Consider the following 14,933-nt stretch of genomic DNA (forward strand, 5'->3'; position numbering starts at 1 on the left):
CACGCACATTGGCAAGTGACAGATGCTGTCAGCCACAACACATATAAACAAACATGCACACACACAGGCACACACGCACACGCACAGACAGGCATTTGGTGCTATAAATATGGCTTGCAGCAATGTTTACGAGGGAGAGGGGATAAATTGTGTTGGTGGCTTTGGCACATGCATTTTGCACACGACTCTGGCGAATGCTCATTAATTATGAAGGTATTAATATTGGACCAAAACGTACACAAATATATATACGTGCATAAATAGATATACACATGCATACATACACATATATGGGCATAAATTTTGAGCAAACATAATTTATAACAACACATATTTGTTGTTGCTGCTGTTGTTGTTGCTGTCGTTCTGCCTGCTGCTGGCGGTTTGTTTATTTTAACGCTCAAAACTCGCATGGGTTGAAAAAAAGTGTAAATATTTATAAATAAATGTTTGAGTGTGCGGCGTTGTGTGTATGTGTCTACGAGTATATGGCTTTCTGTGCATGTGTGTGTGTGTTGGGGTCAGCGCACTGATGGCGACTGCTGTAACCGCTCGTCGCCATTTTGTTGGTTGCCAGCCGCCATTTTGTCAACAAATATTCACAATGTAAAAAAAAAGCCAACAGAAATCTTAAATTGTTCAAGTTTTACCCAAAATTGAGAAATTTAACTATATTTAATCTAAGGAAGACTATATTTTTTTTTAATATATTTTTAAGCGAGCTTCGATTTTTATGGGCATTTTATTAAAAGATTACTTAACTTTTTATACGCTAATAATTTGTCAGAATTCTTTGGATTGAGATTACAGACTTTTAGAGTTTTAATTTTAAATAGTCAAAAAAAATGTTTAGTAACGTTTGGAATATATTGAAATTGAATGCTTACAACCCATACAGGTTGATAATTATTGATAAACTAGGAAAAAATCTGGCCCCAGTATTATTATTATTTTTTCTTTATATAAATTATATTTTATTTTGCAATTTGAGTATATTAGGTATCTTTCGTATTATCAACATAATGGATATTATTTTGTATAAATTGGATAAATTGCAGCTGCCATGTTAACAAAGCCCCACGTAAACATTAATTTAATAAGCCACTCAACATTCAGTTCAATAGAAGCCGTAGCAAAATTGTCATTTCAATTTTTTTATTTAATTAAAAAATATTTCTTGAAATAGAAAATATGAAAAGCGGTCTCAACTTCAGGTCGATTGCCCGCCTTGACAATTATCTACACACATCCGCTTGCAGGCGGCTTTTGGAGTGGCTTAAGCCGCTTGCACTTAATGTGCGTCCTCGTCGTCGTCCTCGTCACCGTCCTCGTTCTCGTCCGCTGAGGTCACCTTCTTTGTGGCAACTGTGCGCCTAAATCGTGAATGATAACTCGCGCTCAATCACTGCGCTGAAAGGAAATGAAAGCGGCTGCACAATAATCGAATAAGCCGCGCATTCATTGGTCGCAAGTGAAAGAAATAAATCCGCACATGTTCTCGAAAAGGAGTTGAAGACACGACAGAGACATCGTCAATGACACAAAGATACAAAGATCTTTGGGATACAATTGATTGATGCACGCGTTGCAGTTGCTGCAGCTCAAAAGAAAACTCGCCGCTGCCACTGCCGCTTTCCCATTGAGAATGGGTATTGCGAAATCGAAACGCCTCGACAGCGTCTTTTCGACTTTGTTGCAGGGGTGTGGCCAGAGCAGAGTGTGGGGAGCAGCTATTCAAACTCAATCAGGGCTTAGGCTCGGCAAATAGATAGATGGGTATTAAATTGTACACAATAATCTGCTAAGCAGTTATATAAGTAGAAGCAGACTTGGCAATTTTAACGCCCCTCGCGTCGCTGATCCGCTTAGTGAGCAGCTCGCGCGCGTCCATAGTTCAAACTCGTTACACAATTTTTATTGCCATGTAGTCCTTTTGGCCAGGGCCAGGAAAATCAAATTAAAATATAAAATTTTAATGACCACAGGGCAGCACGACCCGCCAGCCTGGCCCTGGCCTGGCCTGACCTGACCTGGGCTTTTGTTCTAGCCCAACATTTCGCCAATATTCGCCTGGCTTGCTTGGTTCGGCTCGGTTCGCACGGTTGGTTGGTTCAATCAGCGATATGACATAATGCGTTTTGCGTCACGTTACATTGCGTTATATATGCGAATATTTTGCACTCTTTCACTCCATCTTGCTCGCCCAGTCGCTCGCTGTTTGCAATTTACGTAATTCATTAAAAGAGTTAATTTTTGCCATCCGCTGCATTGGCGCTCGTCCATCCGTTGGCTGATTGTGTGCTGATTATGGCCAGCAAAGAATGTGGCGCCTTATTGGTCACCTCGCTGCCCCATCCCCTTTCTCCTCGCCCGACGCGTCAGTCCCAGATAGTTCATAACGATGATGACAGTCGGAGGCCGCAACACTCGCGGGCAATATACATTTTAAACGTGAGCTTTTTAATTTTAAGTTACATTTAAGTTCTTCGGTGTCATAAAAGAATGCCGACGTTTAAATACCCTTGTTTATACTGTTTAATATCATGGTGTTTGAACTTAGAAAAACATAAACAGTTGGTCATCGGTTTTATTATTATCATTTCATTTCCCAACAATTTCTTCAAAAGCTTGAACCTTATTTTAAGAACAGCTTTTCCGTTTCATTGAATTTCTAGACATCGGGGATCCTTCAACATATTTTCCCAACCTTTTTACAGGCCCAGACTCAGACTCAAAATAATTATCATTTTTCTTCACTTACCCCTACCCATGCGCAGCGACAAGCCTCCATTAATACTTTAACACACCTTCCTTCTTTTTTGGGCTACCATAAAAATATTTTAATTAAATTTCATATCTTTGGCTGCACGATATCCTTTTTACGCATGCCACACACACACTAACACCAGCCTTCCGAGGCCCCTGACCAACCGGAACACTGACATAAAGCGCACTCCATTAATCATTCAAATTACCCATACATCATCATTACCCGCAGTCCCTTCCAGGCACCGTTCAGTCTGTTCAGTTCACAAAAATAAACGAGTATAAAAATAAAAATATAAAATCTGTGCAACAAAACAATGGGTGGAATTTCTGAAATTATTCAATGAGGGCGGTCTCAATTAGTTTTAGGCGTTCCTCTGGGTCGCAGCGCCCTTTGGGCCAACAGGTAGGGGAAAACCATTTTCAGTTACCTGTTTTTATGGCCGCTCAAGTGGAAGATCTTAGACAGTGCGACGGCTCTCTGTACTCTCTACAATTTTCCACGAATTGCACTAAGCCTCTGCCTCAAACCTTAGCCTCAGACTAGCTGACTAGGCGGCTGAATATTTACCTTTCGGTCCAGACATTTGGGCAGCATTAAGCTGTTGCCTTAGCCAAAGCTGCTAACTGCTTATGAGTATTAGGAGTAGATTTCTATAGATACATGCATGGCCAGAAATCTGTGCTGCGTCGATTGGCAAGCCAGATAAACGTAAGGATCCTATTGGAAGTTTCGCTTTAAAGGTATAAATAATTTGTAAAATACCATTTTAAGAATAAATGGAAAACCCGAAATATATCATATCTCATAGAGCGGCATATAAATATTCGCATTTTTATAGAATTTTCTGTTTATATACGCCATAGCAAAATTAAGAAATATATGTATAGTTGATGCAATGTTTATTTTACGTTTTATTAATTTTTAAAATTAAATTTGATTTATTTATTCTACTAGTTTTACTTTAACTCGTCTTCTCGAACTCTGCTTAAAACTAAAATGGAATGAAACAAATCTAAATAAAACCTCCCACTTAATTTTGATATTATCATCATCATATAAGAAATTTCTACAAAATGTGACTTACATTACTTGCTTATAATATTCTAGAAAAAATCTAGTAAAAATCTTGTAAAAATCTGAAGATGTAATTTAATGATTTGTAGATTCAGATAACAGTTACCTCCCTTGAAGTTGCACTCATAAATTACACAGAAAACCAACTGTCTCCAATGTCAGTTTCGAAACTCTCACAATTATGCAAATCATGGCGCAGCTAATAAGGGCCAAGACTTGCCACACCTCGGCTGCGCCTGTCTCTGGCTTCTGACGCCTCGAAGTTCGGGCCTGCCGGGCTAGAGGTCTGCCCCATTATCACATTTAGATGCGGAAATGCAACTCAAGTGCTTGGAACTTTGTAATTTCATATGGATATGGACGTGTACATTGCATTTCTCCCCTTGCGGTTCTCTCTTCTCTCTCATTCTCACTCGCTCTCTTTCTCGCTGTGTAACTCGCTTTTGGTGCCTAAAGAGCGTTAACTAACCGCAGCGAATGATCAAATATCGAAAATCAATTCCGTAACCATTGTCAAGCATAATTAAAATCCACATCGTGGCAAGGGGTGGTCCTGGGCATGGGCCAGGGGGAAGGGAACGCCTGCTGAGGTGGTGTCGCATTAAAAGGATGTCACCGCATTCGACTTGCGGTCGAGTCCAACCGAATTCTCTCACGAGTGCCACTCCATGTGATAAGGATAAAGAGCAGCGACTACAAATTGGAAACACATTTGGCATATCGTCGTGGACACAGAGCACAGAGCACAGGGCGCAGGGCGACGAAAAGGGGCGTCTGTCCTACGGCCTACCAGTTTCGGGGTGCCCGACCGCAGCTTCCGAAACCTATTTGGGTTAGTTTTGAGTCGAGTTCAGTTTTGTATTACAATTGCAACTTCAGTTTCAATGTCAACTGTTAAAAAAAAAAAAAGGAAGAAAATTTCTCAAGCGTAACAAGAAATAAGTTACATGACTTTCAACGGAAGCCGTCGGGATGTCTGCGTTGTCTGGGATCTCTGTTAGGGTCTCTCAATTGGTGGTTCGGTTTGGTTTTGGTTTCCGTTTTCTGCTTTCTGTTTTCTGTCTGAGTCTCTCGCATCTAGTTCTTGGCAACTTGATTTTAATTATTGCATTAATGCTGCGCCGACAAATTTGTGGTAATTTAATATTTGTGCAAGCAACCAGTTAGTTTAGTTTTGCGGCCCAATTCCCCCACCCCGACGTCCAGTTGTGGTCCGGTTTTGCCCTTGGGCCCTAAAACTCTAACTCGATTATGAGCCAAGCCCAAAACGTGCTGAAGTCAATGTGCAATTGGTTTGCGTTTTTACTCTTTTACCCTTTTGTTTCATAATTCATAATTAGTGCGTTGAGTTATAGCTTATTGGGGTAAAAACTTGTTTTATCTCCTCATTTTTGGTATGTTACGATTCAGTTTCCTTGTGACTGGACTGCCCGTGGGCTGACAAGGGCCTTGGCAAGTTCAAGAAATTACTTAATACTACAAATGAATTGAATAATGAGGTTAGCCAAAAAAAAAAAGTTGTAAGTTCCTGAGAGCGGGCACTTCACGGGACAATCATAGAGCAATTATTCTTGCTTTTCTCCTTTTTTTTTTGATGTAATATGAGTTATAAATGGGATAGTTCTGGGTTAAGGGTAGTTCAATGGGCGGTCAATGGGACTTACAGCAATTATAAGTGCTGTCGGGATGTCCCTCCTTAAGATTTTATCATTCTTGGCATATGGGAAATACATTTTATTCTTCCATGCGACAATCATTCGTAATTAAAATTGTTGCTTTGAAACATTTGTTTGTTGATTTATTTTCTTTAACACATATTTTTAACATATCCAATATCATGCTCATCTGCAGCTCAGTTCCATTGCTCACGATCATTATTATAATCGATGGCTCTACGAGTATGCAAATATTTCGTATGCTGTCAAACCTCGCACATTACAAAGCGTTGAAAATATCTGCAAAGAGCCATTAGTCAGCCTCTGAGTCTGAGGCACGGCCTCAATCTGAAGCCCCCAGACTCGACGTTCTTTCAATGTTGACAAACAGCCGCCGGAGCTGGGCTGGATCGGGGGATTAGGTGAGGTTAGGCTTCGGCGTCGGCCAATGGCAATTGGTTTAGCATCATCAGCATATCATCATCATCGAGAGCGTCCTCTGGTTAATGCGAAATAATTACAACTTGTTCGCACATCATTCACAAGAGCTCAGAGAAGTAAAAAATAAAAAGTATCTGTCAGCACGTTGTCTGTCCTCGACAGTGCAGCTGCCCCACCACCCCTCAGTCCGCTGCGGTGTCGCTTTCATTTGTTTGCCAAATGACGAATGTGGCCGCTGATGATGACGAAAACTGAACTCAAGTACTCAAGACTAGTAGATACCCTTAACCAAGCGCCTATCATTCTGGTTAACAGCACATATGCAGGCGCTAACTTCGGTAATTATTGTCCGATCGTTATGAAATTGCCAGAGCCTAAATAGGATATACCCCTTAATAGGATATGATTGGATATAAACAGAATATACCTTGATTTTTTGTAAAGTTGAGGGAATGAAAGGAGTTATTAAAAAAAGCGAAGTGTTATTAATGTGAATATATTATACAAGAAATAACAAGCCAAGCTTGGAGTACCTACCTAATATATTCTATATTCTTTAAGTTATTCCTTAATAAGTTTACCTTAAAATCGATAAGTATCAACATTGTAGAAACGGGTAGAGCATATATAATTAATATTTCAGTCTCTAGCGTATGCAGTTAGAATAGACTAAAAAAAAGGGGTACATGGTCGGGGACGTCGTCTTGATCCTTTTATCTGTTACCTATATTAACACTTGACGTTATACCTTTCGAGCCATTTGCAATGGGTTTAGGGTATACAAAATGTTAAAATGAAGGAGGCGACACTTGCTTCATTTATTTGTATTTTGCAGCAGTGGGCGCAAAAGTCGGCAAAATTTCAAAGTCGGCATCATTAACACCAATGCGCCATTTTGGTTTGGACTCGATGAGTCGTTGGAGTCGATGTCTCGGCGAGTCGTGCTGTTGATTGATGCAGTATGTTACATTGTGGCCGAGCCGCGAGTCGAGTGAGTGAGTTTACCAAATTGTTAAACCAGGCCAGCTGGTAACTGACTACCCGGGCTACCCTGTAGAAACGCCCCAAGGGTCTGTAGCTACCGTCTCTTGTTGTTTTAGTGTCGTTCGTCTATGCTAATTTGTTATTTTAAACATGTTTGTTTGCTTTTCCAATGAAAATATTGACAAAAAGGTTACGGCAGGCAGGCCCAGTAGATATTTAAGAAATGCTGTATATATAGTATGTATTTATATATATATATATACACAGTCAGGGGTAACGGCAACAACAAACAAGCGAGCCAATTAACGCAAAAGATACAATTTGAATTCGTAATGAATTTCGTATAGAGTTTTATTTTGGCCAAGACGATGAGGGTAAATTAATAAGCAAACAATTAATGTGCAATTGCAAAAGTGTACTAAAGTAATTTAGATATTTCTTGGCAAATATAGGTAAAAGAAAAGAATAGGTACCCTAGTTATACATAAACAGAAGAGCTCACTGAATAATACTTAAACTTAAAACATATTAAATTATCCTCTATATTCGCTGTAAATCGCAGCTGTTGAAAAACTAAACAAGGGGAGAAACAAAAGTAAAAATGAGTATCATTCTATTACATGAGCTTTTTTTTTAATTTAATGGCCGAAATCGAAATATTTTCTTATAAAAATATGTTACGTGAAAGTACAATTGATTGTCATTTCTTAAGATAGGCTTAGCTTATAGTAGATGACTCTTATTCATATTCTGCTAAATTTTCTAGAAAGTGATATTATATGCCATGTACTATTACAAAGGGATGAACATGAATCGAGTTTAGACTTGTATTTTGCAAGATCATGATCATAATTTTCGAATCGAATTGCACTAAGTAGACCTCATTAGGGGTTGACAAATAAATGTTATGCAAATTATAATTAGTTACTGTCAAATGAGTAATTATATTTTGCAATTGTAGTTTGTCAAATTTCTTGGTTTTGTTAAATTTATCAGTTTTTTTTTAGAATATTTGGTTTAATAAAAGATCAAGGATAGGGATTCCGTGCTAGTTGACATATGTTTCAGATAGGCTTTCACATTCCACCACCCTCAGTGCAAGTTGCCTTTATCAGGGGCCACAGATCAAAGGACTGACACATTTTGTTGCATTTCATTAAACGAATTGCTGGCGCCTGTTGCCGTCAAAACTTTCCCACGTTTGCCGCCTACCTAAGAGACCGGGCGAGGCGAGGCAAGGCGAGGCGAACGTAGATACCACGCAAAGTCGTTACGTGCAACGCGACGCCAGGTCGAGCTGCAACACTTCCGCAGCTCATTTTTGTCACCGGAAAGGTAAATCACGAATTTGTAGGTTTTGCTGACCGCGCAACAAGCGGAAATTTGTGTTAGCCGTTTGGGGTGAAAATTATAGAAAATACGCGCAGCTTTTCAAGTTTTTCCGCGCGCACATTTCCACCCCGAATGACAAAAATATTTTTAATGCTATCCATAATGGTGGTGGTGGTGGTGGTGGTGGTGTCGGTGTTGTTGTTGTTGGTGCCAAGTGCGTGGCTCGGCGTGTAGCAACCACCGCGAATCGCGGCCTTTTAATTGCATTCGATATGCGCTTTTGGGAAATTTCCCACGATTTTCGTGCAAGATTTTTCCAAGGTAACTTAGCTGCACTCGCAGATGCGGCGATAAGCTTGGCTGCTGGCCCTCCCTCTAACCCAGCCCCTCTCCCGCTCGGCTCAATACGCAATGCTCATCAACATAATCACAGTCATACACGGATTCTCATCCTCATCATAATCAACATTCTGCCCGCTGATTGTTTTCGCGACTGACCGCGATGCTTGGCAAAGGGGTTGGGGGTTGATCGAAGGAACGCCCCTAATCTAAATAGCTGCGCACACACACACAGATGCACGCATACACACACACTCCTTGGACAACGGTTAGATTCCTTAGCGTATTCTGAGATTTGTGTGACTCATAACGAGTTTTTCGTATTGTTCTAAATGTTTTCGTTTTTTTTTTTCGTTATTCGCTTCGCTTGGACCTTAAGTGGATCGGTATGAAGATCGGGATCGGAATCGCGCAGGCGCTGCTAATGCCTGGCCATTGTTCGGCACCTCGCGAACGCCTTGGCATCCTTTGTTTAGCGCCAGCTGCCGCTTTGTTTGCCCATGGACAGCGGCGAGCGCCCATGGCCGAGCCTATTAATCCTGTTCCTGTTTTCCACTTTAAGACCAGCAGCGGCCGAGGTAGTTGAGGATTCAGTTACGCCAGCTTAAAGAGGTGCCCAATTGAGGCAAGAGATACTTTATGTAAATTTGATAAGTATTATAGTTACTTTTTTAATCCAGTTTAAATCGATGCCTGGTTGTCCTCTCAGATATTAAAAGGGGTAGCATTTATAACAGAAAAGTGTTGTATAAAATATGGCCAGACACTCGAGATTTATTAAAGAACAGTGTTTGCATTATGGCTTAAAAAATATATTATTTACTATGCATATTTACGAGGCATAAATATTTACCTTTCATTCCTTATAGTAAAGGTAGTGTGTTAAATGTTTTTTTAACAACTATTTTTTGATTATAAAAATTCTGTTATACTTTACTTTTGCCAGTTTTCTTATGCCTTTACTTGTGCTCTTTTTTGTACATTTTTAAATTTTACACTTAATTCACTAAACTCTCAGATTTATTCATAATTTACTATCAAAATTTCTATTTTATAGAAATTCAAATCTCTCCATAAGGTTCTGTCTGTCTATGACTGCCATAAAGCTAACCCATTGGCTTTCCTTTTTTTTTTATTTATTATGTATTTTGCTTAAGCATATCGTAAAATTTGCATGAATAAGAAAGCCTTAAAATAAAAAAAAGAATAAGAAAACAGGAAGCTTTAAAGCCACAATATTTATACAGCTTGAATTGACAAAAGTTATTTATCAGTTCCCGCTGGTAACATATGTACTAATTATAAATAAAAAACGAAAATAAATAAACAGAAATATTTAGTTATCAGTTTCGGATTGTTGAAATGTGAATAAATCATATTTCACATATCATGTATATTAAAAACAATTATCAAGCCAACATGGACTTACGGCATCCATCTTTGGGGTACCGCCAGCAAGAGCAACCTGAACATTATTCAGCGGTTTCAAAATAAAGCTCTGCGAATTTTATCTAACGCGCATATTTACCATGAAAATACCACAATTCACAGCCAGCTTAATATACCTTGGGTTAAAGAGGTAATTGCCAAGTTGAGTGATATCGCTACATCGCCAGACTAGGCAACCACCCAAATAATCTTGCCACCAACCTTTTAAACAACAACTCAACAACAAGACGGCTCAAAAGGAAACACCCACTTGACCTCCCCCAAAGAGTCTAACTCCACAAATTCCACTGCTTCCCCTACACTAAACACACAAAACAGACACATAGATACACGCAATACATAACTGCCATAGGTCAAAGAAAACATTTAATTATTGCCCAAAAAGGGGGCAGATTTTAAATAAAATAAATAATAATTATGTTAAAAAAAAAAAAAAAAAAATGTATATTAAATGTTGATTTTTGCGAGTATTATAATAAAACTAAAAAAATTCATTTATTTTTTATTGAGATTATAATGATTAAAGTAAAAACATTTAAATATATATTTTAAAATATTCCCCGTTTAAAATAACATTTTTTTGTTTGCCATGCAGAGGTTTATTGTATTGTCTTTAGTTGTATTTTAAATTCTGATTGAAAGCTTTCCCCAGATGCAAATTGTGCACTCTTTGTAGCTGTAATTCGCAATCGAATTGTTTCAATCGAGTCACCTGCTTATATAAACAAAAGCCAGACAATCCCCGTCTATAACAATCGAAATACGTTGTCTGTTTCTTATTTATACCACTTGGATTTACATTGTTTGGGCCTGGCACATGCCTCGTTAAACGGGTAACACGCGCTCCTCTACTCAATTCAATTGAATAAAGATATGTATACATATGTATATAGTATTTATGCTTTCATAAAAACAATAAAAAACAGAAAAGAGCTTATACAATAATAAAGCGTTTCAAAGATGTTGTGAATCCATCATCAAGAACATGTAGGGCTTAATGGCAGAAGAGCACTCTGTGACAAACTTTAGTTAAAATATTTTTGAATGTGGATTGGGCCTTCCTCAGAATTCCAAACCAATTCTAATTGAAATGCATGTGTTTTTTATTAAGTAAATTAAATTTAATTTAATAATGTATTAAATTATGAAAGCTTGACAAAATTTCAGAAACTACGCACAACAATTCATTGAGACAATCTCAAATATTTTTCAAGGATAATACATTTACTATATTCCTAAACATACATAACTTTGCTGCCAGGGAAGTTTTCAAAAAATATGACTCCCCCGAACAAAGTAGAGGTCTTTCACAATTTGTTTACATGGTTTGAGCTAAGCCTAAAAAATGACTTAATTTAGTAATTTAATTTTCATATGTCTAATGTACTCACTTTTGGGAAACATACGTTTTTTAGGCTGCCTCACGTATTCCCCAATATTCTTGCACAGTCTAAAGAACTATTATGAGTCGAGGAAAGGGCCAGGATGCGCTCGTGGAGTATCATTTGGCCGAAGAACAACAAAACACTCAGAAAGATATACTCATTCTTGGGCACATCAAACTGTCGATCGTGAATTATGGTAGCCGTGTACATGATCATCGTAACAGAAGAGATGGCAAAATAGTTGCGTACAACTGTGTATATGGCGCTGGTCTCGAACACGTAGGCATTGAGAAAGAACAGTATCAGCATTATATTTGAGAGAGCAACGCCGAGGCTGAGCATCAGGTCACCAGGCACCATACGCATTGGAAAGTAAGCGCCGTAGAAAATAGAGGTGACCACCACGAAAACCACAATAAGGCCCGCATACAGATTAACCAGCACTCCCTTAGTGTTTTGCTGCTCCACGGCAATGTATAGAGTCGATGTCTCCACAATGAGCAAAACTAGGGCCATATTCCAGGGGAACTTGCGTCCAAATGGCGTACAGGAGAGCACGCAAATACCAAAAAATGTGCCCATTAGCCAAAACCCATATCTCACCGGCGGCACTTTATATTTGCGCCAGTCCGAGAAGTATCCAATTACGATCCACTGGAGTAGCGCAACTGCGGCAAAGAGCACACTCAACAAGTAGATGCGCATGCCGTGACGTATGTTCAGATCGGGTGGTATGCCATATACATCCGGCGGTTCAGGATGCATTTGAGGGTTTTCGCCTAACCAATTTGACAGTTAAAATCAGGGATTCAAAAATGATCCAAGCACAGGAAAACAATCTTCGAAATGTTACAAAAAAAAAAAAAAGAATAATCTAACTTCTCAAAATTTTGACTAAATGAACTAAATGCTAAATGCTGACTGAAATTTTCGATGTCTTGAGTGTTTTAGTTGAAATAGCTCCAAAATGCTTGCAGAAATTTGGATAAATATAATTTACCTGTCTGATCGCAAGGGCTTGTCACCTGTTCCTAAATATATGTGGTAGAAGTAAAAATATGATATGCACAGGAGGACCATCACAAAATCTAAGAAAACGGTGAGGACGCATGACGCCATATCAAACAGTGGCACAATCTGTAGGCGACCGTGTATATACTGTGCATGAAAGGGTATTACTATGACCAGCAGACAAAATAGCAGGCTATAGAAAACCAAGCCGTAGACCGGGTCGCTAAGGAAAAACATGAGAAACAGAAACACGAGGAGCACTATCATAATTAGGATCAATAGACATCCAGTTAGTAGGCCGCCCGGCAGAACTGTCAGTGGGCACAGGGCGCCACAGATGTGCAATACAACGATCACAGCCAGTGCAATTGCTATTCCACAAAGAAAATTAAGTGGGTCGAATGCGTACATAAAACAGCTGCCGCCTAGAATTAAAAATATTGCGATGCACACAACCATGATCCAGTTTAGGGGAAAGATATAGCGCACTCTCGGACACCAGTTGAATATAATGACCGTAACGACCGTCAATATGAACCACACATAAAAAGGCACCTTCGTCTCATTGACTACGTTGAATTTGAGAAACGCAATGGTCAGCCAGGTGGCGCACGTGATCAGAATTAACATAGTGGCAATAACGTAAACTTTGCGCACAAATGCTTGGAACACTTCGTCAGGGATGATTACCACAATTCGATTCTGGTCCTGTTCGCCAGGCGGTCTGGCCCCACGCGCGAAAACAATTTGTGGCTCTTGTGGTTGTTGTTGTTGTTGCTGCATATATTGCCGCATTCGACGTTGATCTTGCTGTTGCTGTTGTCGTTGCAGTTCCCGCAGTTGCTGCATTGTTGCATCTTGTTGCTGTGCACTCTGATAGCTCGGATGCATATTGTCGTTATTCTGTTATTGTTCTTCTTATTAACTTAACCTTAAAATTTTTGATTCCACACGTTAAACGTTATATTATTATTGCTATAATTATTGTGCTATTGACAATAAAATCGAAGCTGCTTTCTGAAAACTTGTTGGTCTTTCATATCTATTCGAAAGTCAATTCAAGTGCATATCCTAACATTGCTCAAACACTGTTAACATTCTTTAACTAATAATAATATAATATTTACATGATAAATTATAGCTTTTTTTCTTATCGCTCATTGAGCTAAGGTCTTTTTTTTTTGCTTTTGCACAAATTAAACAAAATTTTTTCATCTCCATTGATCAATTCTTTGAGTTTTATGTTTTATTTTAATTTTTAAAATATTTTCTTTATTAAAAATATATTAATCTATTTCGAAAATTTTTTAATATTTCTATTAGTTTAAATAAATTGCATCAATATATTTTATTAATTGAGAATATCTATGTGCAACCATTCGGGATTGGAAATTGGCGTTGGAAATACTACAGTTATCGCCGGTCAAATGGGCTCAGATCAGTGAGTGGACTTTATACGAAAACTTATTACATTTACTTACGAAATTAAATGAGGATAATCATTAAACATATATACATATACAATTACACAATTCGATTAAACACATCTGACATTCTCACATATGTCTTTACAATTTACTTTTGATTGACGCTCACCATTGGTGCACCCAGATGAGGTAGTAGAACGCCATGAAGAATAGAGTGAAATGCATGTAAATGATAACTGCACAGCTCAAGAATGCCTCCTTGGGTAGCTTATATCTACGGCCATGTATGACTTGGGCATGAAACAAGGACAAGGGCAGCGTTACAAACAGAATGAGGCAAAAATAGACAAATCGGTATATGGAATGATCCGTGATTATAAACAATATGAGCATCACTCCGGCTGCAGCTGCAAACACGATGAGGACTACGACCAATACTATCACGCCGGGCAAAATAAACATGGGCAGCCATGCTCCCTGAAAATAGCATACAGTGAGAACTATTAGGGCCGCAACGAGCGCCACCGAGATGTTTTGATCCGATCGCACTGGCAGCAGCAGGACCACACTCATCGCGACGGTCTCCACAAAAAGCCAGGCAAAGATGCAGCCGAACCAGAAATTGGAGCGCAGCTGCATGCAGAAGGTAAGCAACATTAGCGCTGTGAATGCCAATATCAGACAGATAAATCCAGGCAGCACGAATATACCCTGCTCCTTCATCAGGAGGGCAAACATCAGCCATTGGAACACCGTGATTATTATAAAGATGCCGGCCAACAAATAACAGCGGTTCATAAAGTTGAACACATGATATATGTCATCATTATCGGCAGGCGGCGGCGGCTCGTTTGGCTGCAGGAAGTGCACTAGCGGTCGTTGTTGCCGCTCTAATGGCGGCTCGTGCGGCAGCTCTGGCTGGCCCGGAAAGTGATGCAGAGGCAGCGGCAGCTCGTAGGGCCATAAATCCCAATGGCGTCTCGAATTCCAGCTGAACATTTTTCCAACTGGGTTAACTAGAAATTTTGACAGTATAAGCTTCGCCTTCAGCTGTTTTGGCGCTCAG

At 39.2% G+C, this 14,933-nt stretch overlaps 3 protein-coding genes and 1 long non-coding RNA gene across 6 annotated transcripts in view; 1 reads left to right on the forward strand and 3 right to left on the reverse strand.

Moving 5' to 3' along the window:
• Positions 1-14,933, forward strand: part of LOC135434286 (uncharacterized) — a 104,015-nt gene that overhangs the window by 74,611 nt on the left and 14,471 nt on the right. The window lies entirely within an intron of this gene.
• LOC135434343 (uncharacterized) lies at positions 11,130-12,291 on the reverse strand. Of its 2 annotated transcripts, none has more exons than XM_064690900.1 (2): positions 11,451-12,291; positions 11,130-11,382 (listed from the first exon to the last, which is right to left on the reverse strand). In XM_064690900.1, exon 1 carries the CDS (start codon positions 12,192-12,194, stop codon positions 11,466-11,468), a length of 729 nt encoding a protein of 242 aa, XP_064546970.1. In that variant the 5' UTR covers positions 12,195-12,291; the 3' UTR covers positions 11,130-11,382; positions 11,451-11,465. The 2 variants fall into 2 exon arrangements, with proteins under 2 accessions (XP_064546970.1, XP_064546968.1); XM_064690898.1 differs by having other exon boundaries at positions 11,436-12,290.
• Positions 12,298-13,432, reverse strand: LOC135434342 (uncharacterized). The gene has a single exon (XM_064690897.1). It carries the CDS (start codon positions 13,329-13,331, stop codon positions 12,426-12,428), a length of 906 nt encoding a protein of 301 aa, XP_064546967.1. The 5' UTR covers positions 13,332-13,432; the 3' UTR covers positions 12,298-12,425.
• LOC135434325 (uncharacterized) lies at positions 13,900-14,914 on the reverse strand. Its single transcript, XM_064690872.1, has one exon. It carries the CDS (start codon positions 14,864-14,866, stop codon positions 14,033-14,035), a length of 834 nt encoding a protein of 277 aa, XP_064546942.1. The 5' UTR covers positions 14,867-14,914; the 3' UTR covers positions 13,900-14,032.

This window comes from Drosophila montana, unplaced genomic scaffold (assembly GCF_035044405.1).
Source record: "Drosophila montana isolate Dmon_TW-CO22-7 unplaced genomic scaffold, ASM3504440v1 contig_3286_1, whole genome shotgun sequence".
In the NCBI taxonomy this organism is placed as follows: Eukaryota; Metazoa; Arthropoda; class Insecta; order Diptera; family Drosophilidae; genus Drosophila; species Drosophila montana.